Source organism: Podarcis raffonei, chromosome 6 (genome assembly GCF_027172205.1).
Source record: "Podarcis raffonei isolate rPodRaf1 chromosome 6, rPodRaf1.pri, whole genome shotgun sequence".
In the NCBI taxonomy this organism is placed as follows: Eukaryota; Metazoa; Chordata; class Lepidosauria; order Squamata; family Lacertidae; genus Podarcis; species Podarcis raffonei.
Window position 1 is genome coordinate 33858544 of NC_070607.1, and position 26460 is coordinate 33885003.

At 41.7% G+C, this 26460-nt stretch overlaps 2 protein-coding genes and 1 long non-coding RNA gene across 9 annotated transcripts in view; 1 reads left to right on the forward strand and 2 right to left on the reverse strand.

The window, feature by feature from the left end:
- Positions 1-2095, reverse strand: part of GIPC2 (GIPC PDZ domain containing family member 2) — a 21356-nt gene extending 19261 nt beyond the window's left edge. The window contains exon 1 of the mRNA XM_053391986.1: positions 1772-2095. Coding sequence (XP_053247961.1) covers positions 1772-2095 — 324 coding nt within the window. The remainder of the gene's footprint in view (positions 1-1771) is intronic.
- On the forward strand, positions 2068-20948 carry LOC128415584 (uncharacterized). 3 transcript variants are annotated; one of them, XR_008330997.1, is made up of 6 exons: positions 2136-2490; positions 3617-3721; positions 13366-13435; positions 16404-16480; positions 19879-19946; positions 20149-20948. It is a non-coding gene; the product is annotated as an uncharacterized LOC128415584 (long non-coding RNA). The 3 variants fall into 3 exon arrangements; XR_008330995.1 differs by lacking the exon at positions 3617-3721 and having other exon boundaries at positions 2068-2490; XR_008330996.1 differs by lacking the exons at positions 3617-3721; positions 16404-16480.
- DNAJB4 (DnaJ heat shock protein family (Hsp40) member B4) lies at positions 9340-26269 on the reverse strand. Of its 5 annotated transcripts, XM_053391988.1 has the most exons (5): positions 26092-26190; positions 25361-25448; positions 17413-17689; positions 14328-14902; positions 9340-11717 (listed from the first exon to the last, which is right to left on the reverse strand). In XM_053391988.1, exons 3-5 carry the CDS (start codon positions 17621-17623, stop codon positions 11484-11486), a joined length of 1020 nt encoding a protein of 339 aa, XP_053247963.1. In that variant the 5' UTR covers positions 17624-17689; positions 25361-25448; positions 26092-26190; the 3' UTR covers positions 9340-11483. The 5 variants fall into 5 exon arrangements, with proteins under 5 accessions (XP_053247963.1, XP_053247962.1, XP_053247964.1 ...); XM_053391987.1 differs by lacking the exon at positions 25361-25448 and having other exon boundaries at positions 26092-26200; XM_053391989.1 differs by lacking the exons at positions 25361-25448; positions 26092-26190 and adding an exon at positions 25880-26085.
- Between the last annotated feature and the right edge of the window lie 191 nt (positions 26270-26460).

The window sequence follows — 26460 nt, forward strand, 5'->3', positions numbered from 1 at the left end:
TTAAAGGACAAATTATTGATTATATAGTTTATTACAGTTTTTTAAAATTATTATTACTTTCAGGGCAATAACATTTTTCTGCTTTTGGTACCATAATGACTGCAAACGACACCCAAACTGTTCAGTGGATCAAGACTTTGCCCTAAAAAGCTACCAAGTCTCATGACACAAGCATAGTATTGCGCCCATATATTGTGCTTTTAATGAATACGCAGTTACGATCTACAGTTCTATACTGACTTCCAGTTCGAATCAGAATCCTCACATCACCATGTGCTTATACTAAAAGGGTGCAAGAAAATCCACACTTCTATCACTTTCATGAGCTCCTTCCTCCAAAATTTAACATTTAAAAAAAAACCAAGGTGATTGAAGCAGAAAAGTGACACCCGACTCACATGTAGAAGTCTAGAATGCACCTTTCCACACCACTCATTGCCTTACTGCAAGAGTAGAGAAACAGAGATGTTCCTGATGCCACTGGGCTCCAACACCCGTCTGCTCTAGCCAGCATGGCCAAAGGTCAGGGTCAATGGGAGTCCAACGAGATCTAGAGCTGAGGTCGCCAATGTGGTGCAGCTGGACTGCAACCCCCATCATCACTGGCTATTGTGGCCATGCCAGCTGGGGTTGAATGAAGTTGTAGTCCAAAAACATCCATAGGGCACCATGCTGGCTACCTATGGATCTAGAGGTTTGTGGATTCTTCACCCCTGTCTTAAAGCTCCACCGCGTGTCAGAAAAAGAGAGATACAGGCTGCAATCCTAAACAGATATTCCTCAGGATAGTCTCATTGAACTCAGAAAAACTTCTCTGTAAACAAGTCTAGGATAGCTCAGACAGTTGCAGTGGGTTTGTGCAATGGTCTGCTCCTAATAATGCCCTGAGCTGCACTTCAGTTATCATATAGATGCATTGTGGTGGCAGGTGCAGTTATATATTCTCAACTTTCTTTCATCATGTAAGCCAAGGCATTGCATATATGATTCCAGAAGATACATAGGGCCAAGCACTGCTGAGCACAGAAAAACGCACTCCCCCTATACTCTGAGGCATCTTTTTAATAATAATCAATCAATGTTTCACTGTTGTTTGAACCAGGAGAGATCAGCACCATCGGCTGATCCACACTCAGTTAACTCAGTCCCTCTTGCCAAAAAATACCTTAAGGAGCTTTGAAATACAGGGTTGGCCCAGAATTAAGAGCAGATGAAATGCCCACAAAAGCAATTCTGGACACTTTTTTGTTGTTTCAGGAGTCAGCAGGAAAAAGGGAAAGAAAAGTGTGGCCTAGAAACTCGTGAAGTATTGTAGGGAAGAGGGCCTCTGAGCATGTGAGGAGTGCGTTTTAACTACAGCCTACTCCCATAGGCAGCAAGGCACCCTCCATTATCTCAATTTCCAGAAACACTTCCTTGCTAAGATCCTTAAAAAAAACCACCACCCACCCAAAAAGCTCTGTCTCTGGACTAACCCACCACTCCCTTGATGCTGATTTTTGCCACGCGTGGATTGGCAACTAAGCCAACATTTCGCCCAAACATGGAGCCATGAACGATGCTCGGGGTGATGGAAGAGCGTCGGAGGCGAACAGCCGAGCCAAACCAAAGAGCCGGTGCCCCGAGAAAGAGAGAGAGACCAGTCGGCTTTGGGGCTTTTGTCCCCCTGCCGAAGGGGGGCGCCAGATTTGGAACAAATCCCCCGTAGCGGGGGGCTTCCGTTCACGAGGGAGGCGGGGGGGATACCGCCCAGTCCCCTCTGGGCACGTACCTCGCTGGGGGCGATGTGGAACGCCTCGGCTATCTTGGCGTAAAGCTCCCTGACGCTGGCGAAGCCCTCCACGCGCCCCGTGGGGCTGCCGTGCGCCAGCTGCGTGTGGAACACCAGCCGGATGGGGCCCTGGCGCGCCGAGGAGGAGGACGACGAGGCGGCGGCGCCTCCTCCGACGCCAGCCCCACCGACGGCGCTGCTGCCGCTGGCGTCGTCGTCGTCGCCCCCGTCGCCCCTGCCCCGCGCCAGGGGGGCTTCGCCCTCCACCAGCGTGGACGTCTCCCTGGACTTGCCTTTCTTCTTGCCCCTCAGCCCCAGAGGCATTTTCCCGCGCGCCTGCACGCAGCCACAGAGAGGGCGAGGGGGGGAGATGCAGAACCGCCGCCACCACCACCTGCTGCTGCTGCTGCTGCTGCTCTTTCCTCGCCCTGCTCCCTGGACTCTGCCCCTTCAGGGCTGTGCGCTCATCTCCTCGCGGCTCACCCACCCGGCGGGCAGGTGATGGCACCCGGCAGCCAATGGGCAGCGGCGAGCAACCGCGCGCGTCTTGCGCGCGCTTTCGCAGCACCGGACCTTTCCCCCCCCCTCCCCGCTGCCCTGGCTTTAGAGCCGCGCCAGGGATGGATGGACGGACGCTGAGCACACAAGAGTACCTGCCCCTTTAAGGCTGCAGTCCTCACCAAAGCACTGCAACCCTAAACCATCCGAAGTCAAGCAGGGTAAGCTCCGGGAGCGGCTCACTTGTCTCCTTTATTTGTTTGTTTGTTTGTTTATACTTTTCAGGCTTGTACATTTCACTGATTTTACAGTCCTTTTGACATTTCAGAACTTGACTTCCTCCCCCCCTCTCTTCCTGCGGTTCCTTAAATTTGTTTTTAATATCTTCTGCATATCCAAATTAACTTACTTTGCTCATTTGTTCGTCTTCTTTAAATATATACTCTTACGAAACTGCAGGTTATCACAGTAATCCTGCCAATGTTCTTATCTGTTTGCAATTTATATGTAAATATTCAATAAACCATTTCCATTTTTTAATAATAAAAAAAGTTTGTTATCTTGATTTCTTACTCTTCCGGCAAGTTTCGCCATTTCTGCATATTCCATGTTTTTGCATCCATTCTTCCTTTGCTGGGACTTCTGCTTCTTTCCATTTTGGGGCAAGTAACATTCTTGCCGCTGTAGTTGCATACACAAATAAGTTTCTATACAGTTTACGTAGTTCTGTCCCTATAAAAAAAGGTAAAAGTAAAGGACCCCAGACAGTTAAGTCCAGTTGCGAACGACTCTGGCGTTGCAGCGCTCATCTCGCTTTACTGGCCGAGGGAGCCAACGTTTGTTCACAGACAGTTTTTCTGGGTCATGTGGCTAGCATGACTAAGCTGCTATCATTTCCCAATTTTTTTTGATAATCTTGCAATCCCACCACATATGATTTTGCCATTAGATTTTATCTTATTTATATGTTTTTTTGCTCTCTGTTCCTCATTTATCTACTTGCACTTCGACGTGCTTTCGTACTGCTAGGTTGGCAGGAGCTCGGGAGCTCACCCCATCACAGGGATTCCAACTGCCGACCTTCTGATCGGCAAGCCCTAGGCTCAGTGGTTTAGACCACAGCGCCACCTGCGTCCCTTTAATTCTGTCCCTATAATCCCCCCCCCCAAGGCTTCTGGGTTTTTTACAAAAATTATTTTAAACATCCTTTTAATTTCATTATATATCATTTCCCAGTAAGCCCTAACTTTACTACAAGACCACCACATATGATAAAAAGAAGCTTCTTTCTCTTTACATTTCCAGCATTTAATTTAGATTTATACATTTTTGCTCACTTCTCTGCAGTTTGTGCTTCGGATGGCAGCGCCCACCCAGGTAACCTGAATCGTAGAGTTGGATGGGACCATGAGCAGGGTTGCCAACTTGAATAAAATATTCGGGGGAACCCAGGTAAGCCCCGCCCCACATAATTGATCATATGACACGGCACTTGCACATCATTTGAATGGCAATGCCCATCAACTTTGAGGGGGCCCAGCCACCTCAAATATTTTATTTGGGGAGGTCCCCTAGGACTTGGCTCCTATGACCATGATGAGCATCTAATCCAACCCCTTGCAATGCAGCAATTTTTCGTCCAACGTGGGCAAACGTTTACTGCTTGGCAGGCTAGGCAGCAGACGAGATGTCCTCCATAAATAAATTTCAGCAATGAAACGAAACAGAACAACACAAGTCCTTGGTAGTTTAAAGACAAGAAGGATTGGTACTGCATATTGCTTTGTGGACTAGAGGCCACTTCAGGGGTGCCATCAGCACAGATTGTTAGTAGTAGTAGTAGTATTTATTGAATTTATATACTGCCATATACCCGGAGGTCTCAGGGCAGTTCACAGAAAAGATCAACATAAAAACCACAATATATATAATCAAAATAAAAACAACAACCCAATAACACATCCCCGCCCCCACCCAAAAGAGCCACATTTTAAAAGGGCCTAGAATGTCAATCTGCAGTTGAAGGTCAAAAACCCCACTGGTTGGCTTTCCACAATTAGAAATAAATGAACACTTAAATTGCGATTAAATTGTGTGTGTCACAAGGAATCATAAGGTGATTTAAGTCCAGAGTCTAAAGTTGCCACTGCACAACCATTCCACTTGGAACTTCCAAGGAAAACACGCATAGGGTTGAACATGAAGCTTACATCCTGTCTACGGGTATCAGTAGGGTTTATTTCAAACAAATTCTGCATAGGAGCGGACCACAGTAGTGGCCAATTAGGTTGTACTAATATATTCCCGCTTTCAGCCCAAAACTCTGCATCTAGATCTTCTTGACTCCCATCTCTTAAGACTCCTTGCCTCTGGCACCCGTTTCACAATTAACTACACAAACCGCTTATTGTCTTACAGTTCTGTTACAGGTTTGTTATTTTTCCCTTTCCTTCAGACCTACTTCCACCATGCACCCATCCTTCATACACAAATATCCTGAAGGATTGTATGCAAAATAATGGAATAATGGAAAGTTGGCAGACAGTATTGTAGTGAAATTATATGAACAAATCACAGCAACTCACCTAATGGCTGAGGTCAAGGTAAACAGAGAAACAGGTAAATCAATCCAGGCAATAGCCAGGTTGTAACTTGATTTCATATAATATACAATGTGTATAATATACACTAACTGTAATATCTCTCTTAATGGAAAACTATTTAAAGAAAATGTATTAGGTCATTTTAAAAAAGAAGGGAAGTGCTCAAAAAAAGCATCCACCTACATTTTGAAATGGAAGAACTTTAGACTTGTGGTCTGCTCTCTCCTAGGTTTTCATTTAGAAGCAATAAAATGAAACATACTTTTAAACCACATCATGGTGACTAATAAATATTGATCAAGATGATCACAATAGAAAATGCTATTAAGTATATAAGTTTATGGAGACAAGGATTCTTGCCAAACTTCATTTATATAAATTATTTACACTGACTGTTCAGGACATTGCTATAAATGATACTAGAGGTCAACAGGACTACTTTACAAATTTCAGCATTTTGCATTCTCCCACTTTAATGTTTACATAAACTCTGCAAACAATTAATCAGGCCCAGATTTACAGTTAATTGTGTGTTATAAGAAACAGTGATTTATCTGCGTGAAACAGTCACTGTGCATAGTGTTATACAGAGTGCAAGAGCCCCACTCCTTGCCCCATTGAGCTTACATTCTAATGTTTGATGGAGGGAAAACAAAAAAAAAGGCAAGAGAAGGAAGGAATATGCAATTGTTTCAGTTAGTAGGTACTAAGCTTAATTACAGGCTAATTGAGTAAGGAACCCAGCTTTGTCACCACGTAATGGACAGGAAAAACTCTTTGTGGTAGCAGAAATAAATAAACATTATTCCCTTGACAGATCAGTACTGAAGGTTCCTCAGACTTTCACAGACAGCATCCCCTGGTTGAGCCCTGTCCAAGCTACTACACTGCTGGCAGCTTTAAAGACCCAGGTAAACATTAATTAAAGACCCAGCTAAATAAATGAGCTTTGCCAACCCATGCATTTCCCTAGCTAACATCCAATAAAACAAATGCATGAGACACTGTCATGACGTTACATATTTCCCTACAAACATAGCCCCCTAATCCAACACACTGGATGCTATGTGCAGGTGATGGGGAATAGTTAGACACAATGGTATCTTGTTTCCTGGCTATCTATGCCTGGAAAGTCTACAGCAGAGCTTTCCCAAATGTGTGTCGTCAGGTTAGCGTGTCTGCTACAATGTAATGCGAAAGCTCTTCACGCTCCTCCTGGGACTGGAAAGGAGTTAGTTGAACCTCCGGTTTTCTGGTAAAACTGAATTGCTGTATCACAAAATAATGCATGTTTAAAAAGTCTGTCACCAACATGAAAAGTTTGGAAAGCATCCAGCAGCTGTTGATCTATGTGATGACTAAACATCCAAGCCTCGATTCAGATTGGGGATAATAGTTATGAGCAACATTGCAGAAAGCTTGTAGAAATATATGCATATTTCTCTCTGAGATTGCTACTGTCAGCACCTCACATGTGAGCCCTCCAACTCCTTCGTATGCAGCTGTGGGGGCTGCAATAGTGGTGACAGCTATGTCATTATGACTGGGAGGAAAAGAGATCTTTCTCTGCCTTCACTTTTTCTCAGCTCAGCCAATCCCTGGCACCTGGAATGCTGAGACCTACGTAGTTCCGAGAAACTCTTGGATCAGGTTTTCTAGATCCATACCAGTCAGAATGTAAAATATTCTTCAATTAGTTACCCTAATGAACTGTCTGTGCCTCTTCCTGTAAGAGAATGCGAACCTGCTTGCTCTTCTTAATTAACTTATAAACTCAGAAGCATCTGACACACTTTTACCAGCTAAGACAATTGGGAGTGTAGGAAGTATTGAGATGCAACTCAGCTTGCACTGGAGGCTAATGTGTCTGCGTGGGAAAGAGTACATAGAAATAGGAACCTCCAAGTTTCCTAGGTGGTCCTTTCTGATTTAACCTGTGTTGTCCTTCCCTTGGGTGCTAAAATGATACTCTTAAGCAGTGCTTCTTTTCTAGAAAAATAGGTGCCAGTACTCACCATGAAGTTGTTAAAGTAAGTGTCACACTTTTAAACCAAATGTAACAAATTTCCTACTTCTTTCTTCATCCTTACCTTCCACAAGGAAATATTTTCTGCATCTCTCCTGCTGAGTTGCAAAAGCAAGCATCGCTCAAGGCATCTCTACCAAAGTCAGATAGAATGGGGATCTTTCCTATCATGCATTTCTTATAATAAACATAGCTTTTTTATTTTGCTAAACTTATAGTCTCATTGTGATTATATCCAGGGCAAAAGTGTGCTCCTCCAGCAGGGACTCAGTAAGTTCAATTTCTGCTGAGCATTTGAATTCCGAAAACCAACAGTGGATAAACCGATTTGCAGTGGCTCTGTTCCTTCCTTCCTGTTTGATTCCAGATGGTTCTATCTTAGCCTCTCTGCTTTTTAACATTATATTTAACATTATTGTACATTTACCAAAGGGATGTATTACATAAGTGTAGACAGCAGCATTATATGCTGTTGACATCTATTTATATCAAATAAAAAACAGCAAGATTCCCTGAATCCAGATAAGACAGAGAGCAGCAATGCAGGGAGACTGAATTTCTCTGTTCTTTCAGAAGTTGAATTCCCACTCAAAAAGCGACTTCTTATTCAGAGAGTGACTCAACTCTGATTTGGTGCTTCTTGGGTGACAGCTGTGGCAAGGAGTACACCTTTTGCCATTTTAAGCTGGGAAGCAAGTTATATCCCTTTCTCATCAGAATTTTAGCCATTCTTTAGTAACATCTCATTTTGGATACTGTAATGTGATCTGCATTGAGCTGCCCTTGAAGATTGTTTGGAAGCTACTGCTGCAGCCTATTCTGACAGGAGCAGACCACACAGCATGTAACTGATCTTAACTCAGCTGCCTATTAGTATTCTTTTTGACATTTACAGCCCTTAAACAGCCAGCATTCCACATACAGTGGTGCCCCGCAAGACGAATGCCTCGCAAGACGGAAAACCCGCTAGACGAAAGGGTTTTCCGTTTGCGATGCACTTCGCAAGACGAATTTCCCTATGGGCTTGCTTCGCAAGACGAAAACGTCTTGCGAGTCTCGCCCTTTCCCCCCGCTTTCCCCCCCCCTTTTTCAAAGCCGCTAAGCCGTTAATAGCCTTTTAACAGCTTAGCCACTAAGCCTTTAATAGCCGCTAAGCCGCTAAATTGCTAATAGCGCTAATCCGCTTAGCCGCTAATGGGGTTGCTTCACAAGACGAAAAAACCGCTAGACGAAAAGAATCGCGGAACGGATTCTTTTCGTCTTGCGAGGCACCACTGTATCTAAAGGGTCATCTTACCTAGGATTAAACCTTGAATGCACACTAGTCTTCATGTGTTCTAGAGATTGTACTATTATATCTACTTTTCTCTTGGATTCTGAACTATTTTATTGTTAAACTTTAACATATAAAAAGGGGAGGGGGTCACTAGTGAATGTTGAAAAGCGTATTTACTCTCAAGTGTACATAAGATTGCAGTCCTAATATTGCAGCTATAGTTTTTTACTAAACAAACTCTTAAATAGCCATTGGTTTTTGACAACTCACATCCAGTTGCATGCTGTCCATCCTCTTCTTAGAAAAGATGATTCAGAGAGTTGTTGTGCACACCAACTGTAAGTACTTTTGGATGAAACAGATTATCTTGACCCATTTCAGTCTGGGTGCAGGACTGGTTATGGGACTCAATCAGCTTTGGCTTCCCTGATGGATCATCTTTATAAGGGGAGTACAACCCTATAACCTATCTTTCGGATCCCATTTTCAAAGCTGGTTTCAGATAATAGCATTAGGTTATTCTTCCAGGCCCCTGGCAGCTGTACTACAGGCAGTGCTATTTTTCTATAAAAAGGCTCACCTTGTTCTCTTAGAATGGCAATGACACTCACCTGAGAGCCCTGGACCTCTACTGAGCTGGCTGAAGACCAACCAACTCACCCTGAATCCTGGCAAAATGGAGGTCCTGTAGGTAAGCGGTTTCTGGGTCCAGATAATTGGGTGATTGCCTGCTTTTGATGGGGTTGTACTTCCCCTGAAGGAGGTTCATAGTCTGGGGGTGTTTCTGGATCCATCTTGGATACTTAGAGACCTAGGTGGCCTTGTGGCTAGGGGTACCTTTCACCAGCTTTGGCTAGTAAGACAGGATTTGGGCCTTTATCATTGTGGCATCTACCCTTCTGAATTCCATCCCTTTAAGTATTAAGCAGATGTCATCCTTGTTGGGTTTTGGCACAACTTAAATGACTTTTTTTTAAAAAGTCATTTAAGTTGATTTCCTTCCCAGTCTACATCTATATTGGAATTGTTTTTATCCCTTGTTGTCTGCTACCCTGGGAAGCAAGAGCAGGATATAAATTCAATAAAGTCATAGATAACTAATAATTACATGCATTTGCTCTCACGCACCCAACTCAGTTGAAATTACAAAAACAGAAAAAACAAGTTAGAAACAATATATTTAATTAAAAAACATATAAATGCAATACAGATCATGAATGATATGTAAATGCATAAACAATATGCATAAGGATGAAGCAGCCATTTTCTACTTTCTCACTTTTAGTGTCATGAGTGCTAGTGTCACGAACGCAAGTTCTGGATCCTTCTACTTTCAGAATGTACATATTTCTTCACATCCCATGTATAAAATCTTATTAAATGTTGCCAATTCATTCAAATGGGTAGTTTCTAGAATGCCCCCCCCCCATTATAACTATTCTGCATTATAGATGGCTACTGCTTAGGGAAAGGGTGTCATAATTAATTTTCTACATAAAAGCATACAAAATTGTTAATTACCCTGTTGGTTAACAGTGCAGCTACCTAGCACATTTCTATGTACATAAAATCATTTATTTTCTTTAAAGAATATCACTTTCAGATATTAAAATATTGCAGCAAGTTTAGAGACAAATGCTAAAAGGATGCTAAAAGGTTGTTAATTTTTGCCATCCAAGGGTACCAGCCCTATAGATTCCTTTTCTTTTCTTTTAGAAAACTATAATTGAGGGCATTTTCTTCCCTTCGTTTAGATAATTCAGAACAAGCTTACAACTTCTTAAGTGGGACCGAGAACTACTAATTTACTGACCACAGAAGTTTCAAGGGGGTTAAACTGTGAAAGATTGTGAAGTTAGTGTGCTTGAAATAGGCCCATTCCCTTGACATTTGTTCAGATAGCCCTTCTATATAGACCCCCCTCTCTCAGCAGGCAGGTTCCACAATTTGGACATATGTTTTAATGGACATTAAAGCAACTGCTGTCACATTTTTTCCATATGGAAATCTGGTATATCAGCTGTGAGCTTGTTGACTGGAATGGTTGCTTGAGCTGGGTTTGGTGGGAAAGCATGTAGCCTAAAGTGCCAGAAAGTTGGGGGGTCTTGAGGCCTTTTTACAGGTTAACAAGATTTACCTAGGTCGCTATGCCTTTTAGAAGAAAGCAGGCCCTTACTTTTGGCAGGGAACACCCCACCTTCGGATCATATTTAGATTACCTTGCTCTGTGTTGTATGCTTTTGTCCCTGCAAAGCCAATGATTTTATTGATATGTACAGAACTGACTGGTTTAGCAGTTTGTTTGATTTGACATAATTGCCCAAATATACTTGTTCTCACTAATGTTTCCTTTTATCAAATAAATGTACCTCCTTTTGGAATTGTGTGTGCGTGAGCTTTATTTAGGTAATGCCTTGTTACTAAATCCAATGCTTGACTGCTTAGTTCCCTACAAGGTACTGTGTTTTTAGAATAAGGTCAGACAGCAGAGGGTATTGCTTTGACCCTTGTTCCCTTGGAATCTTAGGAACGTCAGGTGAAGTCTGGGAGTCTCTTGGCCTGGGCTGAATAGGAGTGGAGGCTGTGTAAATGTAGGGTAGGGGTTAGACCCTGAATATTTGGCAACTACTGAGTCACCCTCTATATGTTCTGGTTTGGAGCATGTTCATGACATGGTACATATATGTATGATTGTGGAATGGCACATATAATTTTCTGTTAGGCAAGCATCTGTAGAATACTGAGGAAAGGAATCCAAAAACAATGCAGAAAAAAAACTTACCCTTCAGGCTCATGAACATTTCAAGTGAGATTTCCTGCCTTCTGCTGTGTGCAATGTAAACATAGCGAATTGGCATATACACAACATAAATATTGCAAACGTTACATAGATTCATACTACGAATTCCGATTTCTGATCCTGCAATATAATAATCTCACATAGATGATAAAGAAATATCTGAAATAAAATGCTTTAAAACTCAAGCACTTCATGATTCTGTGCATATGAGATATGCACAGAAGTGCCCCCCTCACACACACAAAAATACATCTTACTTATAAGCAAATACTGGATAAAACTTTTTGAAAAGGAAAATCCAATACACAGCAAATGGTTTTAGCTTCATACTTGATTGCAAGTATTTTGTACTTTTGCCTCCTATTCTCATGCAGCACTGCATAATTCTCTCCCCAATCCACACACAAAAAAGTTAAGTTCCACAGTTATAGATTGCACTTTTACAGCATAAACCTCAACTCTTCAATTTTCAGTGTCCTTTTGGAACAAGTTCAAAAAAGTACGTTGTTTTATGAAACAGGAAGATTTCTCCTGAGTACTTCTTTTGATGCTGGAGCTATACTGTCTGGAAAGGTTACTTCAAACTCTATAATCAAGTCACCTCGTTGGTCAGGATTTTTGGGAAATGGCAAGCCATATCCTATAATTCTTCTTCTCATTCCAGGTTTTACAACTTCATTTACTGTCATAGGTATGGTTCGACCTTCTATTGTTGGTACATTGATTGAGGTGCCACACAAGGCCTAAAAAATAAGTTTAAAAAGCCAAATCAGAAGCAGCAGGGCATTTTTTTTGTAAAGCACTTAAAGAAAGATAAGTATCGATGAAATACAACTTAGAAATACAGTTACAGTATTATACATCCTATACTGTTACTCTATGTTGGGTGTATTGGTAATGCTATAAACACTACAAGTAAACGTATTTTCAAGTAATGCCTAGGGTGTAATTTTCAGAAGCAGAGATTGACTCTTATACAAATAATTACTGTGTAGCCCAAATTCTTACAGCACAATCCTATGTATGCATTTCATAACTGTAAATGGTTTTGTAAATGGAAAACAATAAGCAAACATAGCTGAACAGTTCCCACTACGTAGAGCAGAAGTGGCTAACCTGTGACCACTCCCATATGACCAATGACATTGCTGGCTCAGGTTTATGGGAGTTAGCGTCCAACAACAACTGGAGGGTTACAGGCTCTCCATCCTTCCTTTACATGGAGCTTCTTGTGCATATAAGCACTACCAGTAGTGGTTGGCAGGGCAGTGGCCGGTGGAGCTGCTTTGCTGACCTAGTTTCCCAATGTCATGCATTGCTGCCCATTACCAAGAGGGAGAGGGGCAAGGCAATGGGGACCTCTGTGTAGCGCAAAGGCATCAGATTAGCTGCACCCATACCAAGCTGCCTGCTGCTTTGCCACTCCTCCTCTTGCTAACCAGCAGTGACTTCATGGTGTTGGCAAGTCAGGTTAGCAATCCAGCCCCACTGGTCACTACTGGACACCATCCATCTTCTCCTTGAGGTAGGAACCATCCATGCCAGATGTAGGTAACATGGTACCCTTCAGATAATGCTGTCTACAACTTGCTTTATTCGTTATCAGTGGTTACGGTGGATGGGAGTTTTAGTTCCAAATACAGAGGGCATCATGTTGCCTATCCCTGATCTATTCATGCAAAGCCTAAGTGCACTACACTCGTTTTGCAACCCATGGACAAAAATGAAGGAGTCCTACATGCACGGAATTCAGTGTTCATGTAAGAATCCCAGTAAACCACTGTCAGCAAACCTATTAGGAATGCCAGACTCTCTTAACTAATTGTATTTGAAACAAAACAAAAAAGCGTGGCCTAAGCTGTATTCAAAATAAAATTAGCAAAATATTAGTTGTTTAGATTCACTATAGAGAGGTATTTACACAGTATCTGTAATATTATTGTAAGGCATAGCTCATAGTGCTATTTAGTTTAGTTTAGTTTAGTTTTGTTCTATTTCATTTTGCTTGTTTAGTTCTAACTGCAACATAATGTACATATACATCAATTTAACACCCATTTATATAAAAGCATTGGTTTAAAATTAAACCTGTGCCATCTCAGCTAAGTTTACTGTTGCTTACATTGGCCAAGTGTTGGTTTGCATAACTGCACCATTTTGTATCCAACTACTCAATTGCTACAAAATTAGAAGCAAAGCAGATCTTGTTGTCCACACAGCACTGATTTCTCTGCTGTTTTAAAAATCTGCAACTTTATTAGAGTGTAGGTGGGTGCTTCCCCCACCCCCCAGAGGCATTCTGGTGGGAGTTTTGCTCATGAGTCCGTTTTGGGTTTCTGCATTTGTGTTCCAATAACCTTTTAGACCAACACATTTTCTATCACGCTGCAGAGCGATGCCACATCCTCATACTGCAAAAAGCCTCTGAACAGAATCAGAAAACATCCCAGCCAGTTAAAAGGTAGGCTCAACTGAGTACATGACTAACTTTTGTTGCAGGCAGAGAGTTGTGCCCAATACTAGCCCTACTCAGAGTAGATCCATTGAAGTAAATGAACCTGAGTTAGCCAGATCCTTTAACTTCAGTGGGTCTACTCCAAGTTGGACTAGCATTGGATTCAACCCAGAATAGAACAGAAAATGGCTACGAGGGGAAAGCAAGAGATGGCACAAGCAGCAACCAGAATTATGACGTACAGTATTAGCTTTGGATATTTTATCCCACACTCTGTTATGACATGCTAAAGTCAAAGCATAGCAGTCATCCTTCTTCCAAATGGTGCTGAACTATTCAACACAGTGGGTGGAATCCAGTGTTACACCATGGTGGAAGTGCCCTCAATGCAAGCACTGCAGCTTGCCAGATGGAACTATCCCCCTCTCCTCCTCCCTGGGTGCTGCTCTGGGAGTTCTCCCAACACTCCCCCAGAGTCAATTTTGGGGCATGCTGGTTGGAGGGGGCGCTGGGGTGAGGAGAGGGGAAAGCCCCGTTGTGCAAGTGGAAGTTCTTCTGCAGGGCTTGCGCTGACAGGACTCGTTAGGTGAATCACGCCCATTATCCGGGTGTCTACATGTTTATCAAACAACATCATCTATGGCAGGCTTCCTCAAACTCGGCCCTCCAGATGTTATGAGACTATAATTCCCATCATCCCTGACCACTGGTCCTACTAGCTAGGGATCATGGGAGTTGTAGGCCAAAAACATCTGGCGGGCCAAGTTTTAGGAAGCCTGATCTATGGGCTATTATCAAGTTTGACTCAGCTTTGACTGTAAAACAATGTGAACAAGTTTGAAGCACAGATGGCATGAAGTTTTAACAATACCATTCCAAAGCATAACAAGGTACTTACCTCTCGTAAGGTGATCTTGACAGGATAGACAATATTTGAACCATCCCTCTTGAAGTGAGGATGTATTTTATCTTTAATAACAAACACAATATCAGCTGGTATGGTGCTAGGTGTTTCATCGCCTTCTTTGGGGAATGTAATTTTGGTGCCCTCTTTCCATCCTCTCTTGATATCAATAGTGAGGATTTTATCCTCCGTTCTGACACTTCTACCATCCGGGTTGAGCCGTTTTCGGGAAATTCTCATTCTTTTTGTGCATCCATGGTAAATCTCTTCCAGTGATACCTTGAGTTCATGAACAATAGGGGGATCTTGCTTACGACGGGGTTGGCTACCAACAGTGTTTCTTTCCCTTGGGAATCCATTCATATTGAAAGAAGTAAAGGAACCAAATGGATCTCCATCCACTTCCATGTCTTCAGTGTCTCTGCCACCAGGCATCCTTCTTCCAAAGAAGATCTCAAAAGGATTCGCACCACCAAAAAATGCTGCAAATGTGGCATGTGGGTCTCCATGAAAGGAGTACCGGAAAGTACCACCTTGCCCATCTGGCCCTCCAGCTCCTCCTTTCAGTCCTACAAAAGGGAACAAATAAGTTTAACAATGCTAAACTTAAATACAGGGAACCAGGCAGAGGGCCTTCTCTGTAGTGGCACCCACCCTGTGGAACACCCTCCCATCAGTTGTCAAGGAGATGAGTAACTATATAACCCTTAGAAAATATTGAAAGGTAGCCCATTATAGGCAAGCCTTTTAATGTGTAATGTTTTATTATGTTTTTATACATGTTGGAAGCCACCCAGATTGGCTGGGGCAACCCAGTCAGATGGGTGGGGTACAATAATAAAATTATTATTATAATACTGGTTTAGAAATGCAAGGCACAATCTCCAACTATAATCATGTATACATTTAATGATGGGACTTACTTTAGAGTATTCAGTAGGGTCTACTTTGAGGAAGCAACCATTGGATTGGGCCACACATCAAATATAACACAGCCCAATCTTACATGCATTTATTTGGAAGCCCAGCTGAGTTTAATTGGACCTACTTCTGAGTTTTGAATAGACTACAGCCCAAGAAATTAGAAAATGCTAAAGTACTGCAAGCTACGCAAAGTGATATTTATAAAGAGATCTTATGAAGTTATGCTATCACACTCATGCTGACAGTTACCTCAGCTATTTCAAGCCTGCCATTTCTTCCAACGTTATGGCACCCACCTACACTCTGTGATTAATTACACCTACGCAGCCATCCTAAATTTAAACAGTTTCTTAGCTTTCTAGTCTATCTTCAAAACACCTAAGCAGACTCTGTATGAGAAGGCTGTGGGCCATAACTCTATACTCTTTGGTTCTAAATGTCATCTGCTGCTTGGTAGAGTGTGTGTGTGTGTGTGTGTGTGTGTGTGTGTGAGAGAGAGAGAGAGAGAGAGAGAGAGAGAGAGGGAGAGAGAGAGAGAATAGAAAAGAACACGAATGTTTTCAAGCTGGGGATGTAGTACCCAAAGTTAGGAGAGAAAATATGCTGTGATGGATTTTAATCAAATTTACATTAGGATGGGATTCAGAAATGTAAGAATACAAATCTCTAGAAAGGTTTTAAAACTCTACTTTCAAAAATCTTATTTGTGTTGACTTAGAACCATGAAAACAAAAATCAAGTCTTTTCTCCAAGCTGAGAAAATATTCGGTAAATAAAAATAGCTTGCTAAAATGGCTTTTCAGGCTAAACCTAGTCTCTTAGCTATGATGAGCATGATGATCATATACAGATGTAGTACTAATGCCAAGCGGGCTGACAAACCATACCATGTGCTTAGCGGAATGACACTTCCTAGAATAGATAATGGATAGGTTTTGCTGAAAGGACACCGGGTCCCATGGCTATAAAAAGGGGCTCTGGACCCACAGTCTGCCCGTGTCCTGGGCAGCAGTAAAGCTGCTGCATTCACCAAGCTTTAAAGCTTTATAAGCTTATTAAATATCTAATGTGTTACACAGAAATATTAGGCATGATTTTATGTTTGGTGACAGCTGCTTCTATTCCTTTCATTTTAATTTCTCACAGAACGAGTAGAAAATCCATGCTGATATTGGCTGGGAAAGAAGCAGACACACACACACTGGTATAATTAGGAAAAGAAGGTAGGAATGAAAAGGGGACTAAAGAACATGTGAATGCCTAAAGAATGCTGATCCTTGACTAAGAATAAGGAACCCACTTGTTTCAAGGCCTCATGGAAGTCCAATGACTACAAGAGAAACAGTGATCCTGGAGCTGCAGTATTAAAACTTCAAGTAGAACCAGCATTTATAGAAATGTGTAGATTTGTGATGAATTCAAACTTCTCAGAGCAATCATCATCAAGAGCTCATCAATTAAGTGTTCACATGTTTTCAATAGACCATCATAAAGTGAAATGTCTTGTTTCATTGAGGGAGTATGTTATTGTAATGAAGCCAGCTTAGGTCAGCACAAGATTTTGAACCATAAAGGTAGCAACCCAGTTCCAAAAGTTCTAAGAATCCATCTAAACTAAATTATTTTAACATAATAGTTTTAAGCTAAACACACTGCTTCTGGGCCTCATTTCCTTGGCACTTTAGCACTGTTTACAATTAAGCTGAAAACTTGTCCTAGTATTTCATGACATCAGACAAATTCTTTCCTTTCCAGGCAAGATGCCAATATTGGCTGAAGTCTGGACACCTGGACCCTGGCTGAGAAGGGCCATTTTTAATAAAAGCTTATTTTAATAAAACTATACCCGTATATTTTATGCTACCTTGGAAGAGTGAGACAAACTCAGCACGCTATTGCAAAGTTTTTGTAACATAAATTAAACAGTATCTACTAACATGTTTGACAGGTGAATCAAATAGATTCACATAGAAAATAACCTAAATTAGAACATTCCATAGAAGTATTAGACTCCCAAGCAAGACTTGAATCCTCAAACTATGTTACTACATCTAATTGCTCAAACCTGCTTCTTAAAAACTGCCTCACTGCATCTGACATTTAAAAAAAAGCTTTCTATTTTAAGCTAAAACTACAGTACATAAAATTCTTTTACCTTCTTCTCCATACTGATCATAAATTTCTCTTTTTTGGGGATCACTCAGCACCTCATAAGCTTCTGCAATCTCTTTGAATTTTTCTTCTGCGTGGGGAGATTTGTTCTTATCTGGATGCCATTTAAGGGCTTGTTTTCTGTAAGCTTTCTTTATGTCTTCATCAGATGCTCCCTTTTCGATCCCAAGAACGGAATAATAATCCTTTCCCATACTGAACCTTCACAAAGTTTATTTCCTTCTATATAACAGCGTCCAGTTTCTCAGCTTGCGATGTTGCTGGAAAAGCGTTAACAGAAGTCACAAGAGCAGCAGTTTTAGTAAGCAGCGGGCAGACTGCTTATTACATTCTCCCCTTCTTGGTCGTTTCATACAGATAAATATACACAGTGGTAGAGACACTGCCACCCAGAGCCCTCCCAATTATACTACGTGTCTGTGCTCTTTCTAGAACAGCAAATGCTGTAAGACGTCACTTCCCAAGCTAACTACAGCCAAAACTCTGCAGTGTTCCCTTTCTGCAGTTAACTATTCAATGTCCTTCTCCCTCTGAATCTGAATGAATTGCTGATAGGGGAGGAAAAACCTTAACCCCCACTTTCCTTTTGTACACGGACCTGTGTATTTCAGACACTGGTCAAATTTTGTACACTGTGATAAAGTAATAAGTGTGAAAAATGAAACTGTTAGATAAAAACAACAACAACAACGCCCTGATTTCTTAGTTGTGAGGAATCGGTTAACAGGATAGAGATGGCATGCAATTAACAACAAAAATTATGGGAAAGTAAAGATCTTATAAAACACAGGCCATGTCTCCTGCTCCCAGTACATTGGTTTTGATTTCTTCACATTCAGCCTATAAAAGCAAAATGCAAGTGCTTCTCTAGCAGCAACACAAATGAATGATTGATTGCCTCGCAGCACCAGTCACTTTCCATGCTACCCTCTAGGCACGAGTGACAGATACAAAATAGATTAAGCCTTTGCGTGAATTTGCTTTCCTCATGGAATGTCAAATGTTGAAAAAAAAGCCTAGCATAGAGTAGGGTACAAAAAGCAACCTGTCAATTTTTTGCAGTCATTTTAGTTGCAGGTGGCACCAATATATAGGTGGACAGTACAATCAGGTAGCTGAAACAGCAGAAGCAACAAGAGCCAATTTCAATTGTTTCAGGGAAAATATAAAAGTAAATAGGGGCTAGTAGTTGCTTTTCAGTTAACCTTAGATCGCATTAAGTATGACTTACAAAAGACCATGACTTAAATTATGTATTATAGTTTCACTCTTCTTTTTCCCAGAGAGCCAGTTCGCATGCCTGTTAAGGGAGAACCCAACCACATATTCTCTATCCAGGCTTTTTTGACTGCCTAACCCAAGCAGTTAAAATCATCCGTTTGTTACATTGATTTCACACTGGAGTGAAATTCAAGCATTCTAGTTTATGTTTGTTTGCTTATTCCAGTAAGCGGTGGATTCTGATACCTTTAAAACCAGCCTGTATTCTCAGACATGGTACAATCAATCATTTTCCAAGTCTCGGGGTAGGAGAGCCTTGGAACATCCATGAAGGCATTATCTTTTTGCCTTTAAATTTCTCATAATAGAACTGCCATTGACATCAAAACTAGAATTTCTTTCTACCAATGTTTGGAATTCCAAGAGAGAGTTTGGAACCTGCCCTCAACAGCTGCTCCATGCCAAGAGACGGTTTGCTCATTCAGTCCTGATTACAAAGGGCCTGGGGGTGTCCTTGGGGGAATTTATCCCTCCCTTTGCCCATCTCCCTTGCAGCTTTCTTATAATTTGAAGAAATGCATGTAAGGTATGCAACAAAGAGATGCAGTGTAGAGTGATCCTGTTCAGCACTCCCCATTGCATTTCTCTTCCCTCCCAGTTTTCTTCCACACACCCCAACAGACAGTCAGCATTCCATTCCTGATAAATTCTACTGAAGTGCAACAGCTGAAATTATATGAAGTTTCTCATATACAGCTGTCCAGATAAGGGAATGGATGGATGTTTGAGGCGGGTGGGGAAGAATGAGGATGGGAGAAAGCCTGCCAAGAGACATTGGGAGGAAGTAGAATAGGCTACCACCAGCAAAATTACACTTGTGTTGCAGCATTTTCTATAGCCTTCAGGAGCAACTCAAGATAGTTTTCCTCTGAATTGTTTAGTTCTCATACCTCGTAGATTGCCTACTCCACATCATCCTACTAAAGCCAACTGATTTTTTGGTTAGCTACCTTGAAACTTTTGTCTGAAAGATGGCCTAGAAACCTTTTACCAAAAATAAAGCAGGCATGCCAACAATGACACTTGTGTCCTCTGTGTGTCAGATATGAATGGAAATGGCATAGATGTGCGCACAGAAACCTTTGCCTTGCTCTGGAACGCAGCATACTCTAGTAGTTAATTTGGACACACAAGCAATCCAAATAACACATTCCTCTTCTTTCACTAGTATCGCTTCTCACTACACCAGAAGGTTCTTCATGGAAATAAACAGGGAGCAATTCTCATTACGTGTTGGTGAGTACTTATCCTCCTACCAACTCTAAAATATTTCATGAGCCATTTCACAATTCTGCTTGACTTAGTCCACAGAGATGTGAGTGAAGCAAAACAAAAAGCAGTGATGCCTCTGTAAGTCGAGCATATGTGGGAAAGGGGGTTGGCATGAAACTGTGTGTGACTTATTAAATGACATTTTGGCTTTCTTTTTCTTTTATAGATTCAAGTCCTTATGTCAAACTAGTTTACCAATAGAAAACAGACATATTCATCAAAAACATTTTTGCAGTTAAAATTAGTAATGTGTATATTTCTTTTTTTACATGCGAGGTGGTATTTGTGCTGTTTCTGACACGTTATATAACCATAAAATGAGATGAAAATACAGCTGGTCTTTTCTTCAGAAAGTGTATTTATAGCTTGTTTGAATAATATATTCCTGTTAATAGGAAGGTAAGACCTAGGAAAGAGCTTATTCTATTTTCTACAACATGGCTTCAAAATGATGTGATCTATTCTATTAACCAAAACACTTCAAGTAGTGTGAACAATTCAAAGTAAATAACAGGTCAATCTAAATTTTAAAAAAACAAATTTCTATTTGTAAAGCCTTTCCCCCCAAAAAAACATGGAATTTGAGTTATCTATTGGTCTAGATCGGGCATGTCCAACAGGTAGATCACAATCTACTGGTAGATCACAGGGTGTTCCTGGTAGATATTTGGCCCCTCAGTGATCTCCCCCCCCCAAAAAAAAAAAATTGCAGTATTGGGAGTTGGACGTCCCTGGTCTAGATGGACATCTAGCCTTTAAAACCAAGGCTGGTGGTTTTACTGGAAGCAAGGTGAGGTGTATATAGTGAGGCATCATATAGCATACTGTAACTTGCTGTAAAGAATTGGTAGGAATAGCTTTTGTATGCAAAGAGAGAGGCAACAAGAACTTATTTTACAAAAAACTTATTATCTTACTTTGCCAACCTATGTAAATAAAAGTTAATGGGTGCTTCCCTCTGTTCTATCATCCTGCCCCATTCTTCTACCTTCAACATAGTACAGTCTTCTTCCTATACACTTCTCTGCACGACCAGAGCAGGAAGGAGTTGGAATGAGCAGCTTCCACAGCACAAATGGGGGCTGTTGTTCATCCTACATACAGTCTGGCAATTTTAAGGTTATGGCAGAAACAGATACATATTGGACAGCTGTTTCAGGGGCTATGTTCTGTCCACCTAACTTAAAAGGTAAATAACTCTCGTAAAGGAAAACAGGACCTTACCTGACCACAATCCTTACACACAGCAATACGTGAAGTTTCCTCTGATCTTGATCTGCTCAGTTTATTTTTGTGAGAAAGGAACTCAGGATATCATGTTCTGGAACTGAGCAGGGAATATTTTGTGTAAACATCCTCTCCTTGTCTTTCAGTTGCCAAGTAAAAGCTCTAGTTAGATTCTTTCACTGGCTTTGTTTTTGGCAAGACCAACATAGAAACCAACTTTTGTGATGGGCTTAATAGAGAGTAAAGACAGAAGAGCACTGAAGCTTATAGAAAAAGTGTCTGTTCTGTTGCTGCTCATGCTATTTGTGTACTGTACATCAGTGGAGAATTTTACTCAGACACTCAGTTCAATGTCACACAAAGGATATTGAACACTAAGCAGCTGAAAATTAACATGACACAACAACTGCATGGAATCCATGATCAGAGTGCAAGGGTTCTGTTCTGAAAGCAAAGAATTTTCTCTCATTTTCTCCAGGTTCCTGCTTGACATACTGTAAAATACTTCTCCTAAGAAAGTTTCCTCTTCCTGGCCTATCTTTTGCCAGGTACTTTTAAGGAAGCCAACCAACATTTTGAAACTACTTCATTTAGCATTATGAGAACAAGCCTCATCAGCCTTCAGGCTCCCACACTTTTCCTCCAGCTACCCATGTCATCTGAACTCAGGCAAACCATAGTTATCCTAATTATGGTTTGTTGAAACAAGCCAGCTTCATATAGTAGTTTATGAAGCTGACTTGTTTCAACTAATCATAGTTAAGATTAACCAGTATCTAAGGGGCGGCGACACTAAACTGTGCTTTAATCTGGAATGAAAGCTCCAAAACTCCACCTTATAGCCATACTAAAAGTACTGAACCAGTTTAGCATTTCATCAAAATTCAGCCAATGCATTTCCAGCAGATTAAAATATGTCATGGGTAATGGGGTTGAGAAAAAGGTAAACATCCTCAAAAATATACCAGTGAATAATTAGAGCTCTTCTCATTTACTTTCTAGAAGTACTTTAAAACATGACTTAGTGTCTATCCCACTATTTAATCCCAAATAGAGCATAAGAAAATTATTCCTATCAAAACTTTACCAAAAAAGGAACAGCACAAATTTCAGCTGTAGACATGCAACGTATTTCAGGGGGGTGGAGTGTGTTTCCAAGTATCCATGCCAGAGACTTACTCTCAAGGGCTTTTCTCCACCCACACATTGGAGTATGACTCACAGTGCTAAAGTTAAAGTTTACAGAAGACTTAGAAGTCCAATTCTCTTGCGCTGTGAAATCCAGTAAGAAAAGACTGGATTTGATTCCTTAAACCTAACCAGCAGGAAGATCCATGGCAGGTAATTGGGTGACAGAAGCGACAAATGTTTTGAACTAAAATTCCCAGATGATGTCACACATTAGGAGCTCTACAGAAAGAGAAAGCTACAAAGCTATGAGCATAATTTGTCTATTCAGATCAGAAACAACTAAAGGTGGTTGCTTAAGTCTTTGAGTTTTAATATTCCTCTGCCACTCCATATCTCACAAGAGGCCCTTCTTCGAACCCGTTACAAATAATACGGCATGTTACAAATAATTTCATAACCCAGAACTACCATATTCAGTATTTGTATTCATAACTCAAGAATGTGTTTTCCCTTGCAAACAAGTAGTGAGGGGTGTTGCCTACCCCCATTCTACTTGACAGCAGCTTATTAAATGAGCCATTTAGACGCAGCCAGCAAGCAGCCCTTTGGCCAAGGTACTGCAAGTTGTATCACACCTGACTGCAAATCCTCAAAAAGATTTACAAATCGTACAACTATATTGCTTCCCTCAAGATTTTACCTTGGCTAAATCTATTTACAAAAGTAGAGAATGATTTAAGCACTGCCGATGATTCGCCTCAGAAACATCTGTTCAGCTACCACAAAATCCTGTCTAGATCCGACTATAAATAATTCAATGGTTGCTTTCCAAAAGGCTTTTCTTCTCATTCTTCCCCCCCCAAAAAACCTCCTGTAGAATGCAGGAATATTAAATGAAGGCCTCGCATGGGTTATGTTGTTATAGCAGGGAAAAAGCCAAGCAGCTCTCCACTCCAAGAGTCTAGCCCCCTTTGTTGGGCGGCAAGAACACTTTCACGAAATAATGAACTTCATGTGATTACATGCAGTTCATGAGTTAGTGCACAATCTAGTGCTCCTCCTCTAAATTAAGCTGTAAAGCAGGATCAAGAACGTATGGAACTCTAGATGTTACTGCCAGCATGTTTATGCTTCAGGGAAAATTGCATGAAATGTAACCAACTTCTTATTGTGGATAAACGCTTGCAAGCTACTTTATTAGTACATTTTGAAAAACTGTGTTTTAAACTCTTTGGATGTTTTATATGAGCACCATCTGACTATGCCCACTAGAGGTCACTAAACAAATATTAATCTTTACAAATACTAGAAATCTTACCATCCCAAGGTTTTCAGTTTAGAAACATTATGGAAAATAAGTACTGTAGTTGTTTTTGTTACATTAAACTCGCCCTTTGTCCAGTGTAGTTTCTTTGCCACTTGCTCTTTAGTCTTAATCATGTGTTGTAGGTATACAGCTGAGGTAGTGGTTGGCCCAGGGTCAATGTTATTTTCATATCAAGCAGCAATTTGAACCTAGGTCAATGACTATCTTACAAATTTCAATTTGTGGCATACTCCTGATAATGAAACTTCTCTGGCTGTCCCATGATCATTCCTATTTCTTGCCCCCCGCCACAAGCTCACAGCTTCAAAATAGATGTTATGATGAGCAGTGGATTCCAGAAAAAACACATTATGAATTATTTTGAGGATGTCTGTCGCGTTGAGCCTGTCTCTATCTCCACTGCTTGAAGGCAAAAAAAGCTGTACAATACCCCCATATCATTGTTTCCACCAATCACTATGTTCAAGGAATTAAGAGAGAATTATGCAACTTACCGTATATCAAGGCTTAAAGTGTCAACACTAAGTCCCTTAACTCGCTAAATCTTGCCTAGTGAACCCTACGTAAACCTTTCAGCTAAAAAGGAAAACAGTGTAACTGTATGTCTTACAAAAAATATAAATCTAACATGCAAGTTACCGGTTCTTCTATGGACCCTGCTCTTTGGGATATATTTCTCCCTGCTTAACACATAATATAACCCAATCTTATATATACTTTTTTGGAAAGTTTTTGATGCCAATGGGATTTTGGTTTTCAAACTTTTCTATCCTGAAGAAGCACTTTCCACATAGCAGTATCTTTGGGACCCACAGTTGTCATCTATGAACCAGTGTCACACTTCCCTACAGTCATACATTGCAAAGGAACATCAACAACAGCAGACAAGCTGTGTTTCAGCAAAGGTTGTACACAATTACTGAACTTATTGAGGAATCGTTAAGTTTCCAATCAACCTCAAGATTCTACAGAACAGTATAAAAACACTACACTAAACTAGACATGCAAGTTTAAGATCACAGATTAAGAAAAAGGATTGTCTCCAATTAAGTCATACTCAGAATAAAGCCCTTGTAATCAACAGACTTTACTGAATTCACCAAATTTACTTCCAAGTATGAGCTCATCCACACTTACCTTTTGCTCCATACTTTCTAGGCACAGGTCCACCTGCCACTTTCCCCAGGAAAACCTGATATTTACTGCCAAATTGGAGTAAATGGCAATATGGGTTTTCTGCAGATTGCTGTTTGGTCTGATTTAGCAGCAAAGAGCAGGAAGTTTTGGAGAAAGCACTGGAGCAAAAAGAAGAACTAGAAAGCCTGGACCTGTGCCTAGAAATGTGGAGCAAAGGTAAGTGTGGATGAGCCCTAGGACTCTGCAAGCAATTTAAACCCTTGACCCCACCTCACTGCCTGGTGGGACTTTACAGAGCAGCAGGAACCCTGTTGTACCAGCAGCCCTGCTACACACTTGGCAGCCAAGGTAGGGAGTCAGGCAGATTGCTGCACTGGCCTGGAGCTGCTCAAGCCAAAATTGGGCTTGCTGTTATGTGGCAGCTTGTGTGGGCTCTGCACTGCTGAGATTCTGCCAGTGGCACTTCAATCCACCTGCACATTTGAAAGGCTGAAAGTGGAGTTTCACAGCATCACTGTGCAGGCAGAAACCACACCCAAAACATGTGTCCCCCTACCCTCAGTCCAGCACAAAGGGGGGGTATGGATTCCAGTTGGATACAGCCCAAGGAGTTTGTCAGATCCAAAATGTCCAAGATGCTGTAACTGTAATGCATTTAGAAAGGATTAGATTAGATGGTGCATGGAAAATACACACCATATGCTTAAAAGCACATCCCCACCTCTTAAGAATCCTGGGAACTGCAGTTCACCCTCTTGCAGAGCTATGGTTTCTAGCACCCACAGGCTACTGTTCCCAGAATTTGGGGGTGGGAATCGGATGCAAGCCCCTTAGGGCATGTTATTACTTATAGACAGCATCTAGTCCCTGGAGTGTTTCTGAGGCCTATGCATCAGTACCAGAAACCCACGAGACATTTGCCCCTCCCCTCGCCGCCACATCCAAATTTAAGACATCACCGCCTGGAGGAAAAAAACACGTGTTTGTTTTTTGGGAACAGCAGGTGGAAAAGCTTTAATATAAACGTTATGGGCAGATACGAAATCAGCATTCATGGTTTTCTCCGGGACCTTACATGCTTGTTTCAGGGGCGTGTGCTTCTCTTTCGTTTTAACAACGTTCATCAAAACTTTAGCGGCGCTTCGCAGGCCCACCAATTTTGCTTGGGTTTGTCGCTACATATAAGGCGACCGCGAATGGCGGGCCGAGCCCGTTACTTTACGCGCCTTGCCCCCTGAGAGAGGCAGGCCCTCGTCGCGCTCACTCCACCCGCCCTGACAGACTCACTCGCAGGCCCAGAGGCTAAGGCCGCGACGACGGCGCTCCTCGAGAGACGCGACGCCAACTCCCTCAGAGCCGTCTCCTCCCCTCCGCTATTGTCCGAACACGCCGGCTCTGGAGAAACGTCAAAACGCCCGGGGGAGGGGGTTTTAAAAAAAGAGCGCGAGAGGGAGGGCTTTTGGGGATAACCTATCGCGAGATGTAATGCCGCCCACCCCGCTTAAAACGTCACCACTGCAGCTCGCTCGCGAAGAAATCGCGCGAGCCTCTCCCGCCCCCTAAGGGAGCACGCAACCCCTCCCCTTTCCACATTTGCAAATCTCGGCCTGTAATTCGTCCCATCTCGCGATAATCTCCTCCCTTTTCCCTCTTCAA

Bases quoted from the DNA above. Each gene is read 5' to 3' on its own strand.
- DNAJB4 (XM_053391987.1), bottom strand. From the start codon at position 17,623: ATGGGAAAGGATTATTATTCCGTTCTTGGGATCGAAAAGGGAGCATCT. The intron at 14,903-17,412 runs GTAAAAGAATTT...TCCCTTTTGTAG, and splicing joins TGATCAGTATGGAGAAGAAG to GACTGAAAGGAGGAGCTGGA. The intron at 11,718-14,327 runs GTAAGTACCTTG...CTTATTTTTTAG, and splicing joins TCAAGATCACCTTACGAGAG to GCCTTGTGTGGCACCTCAAT.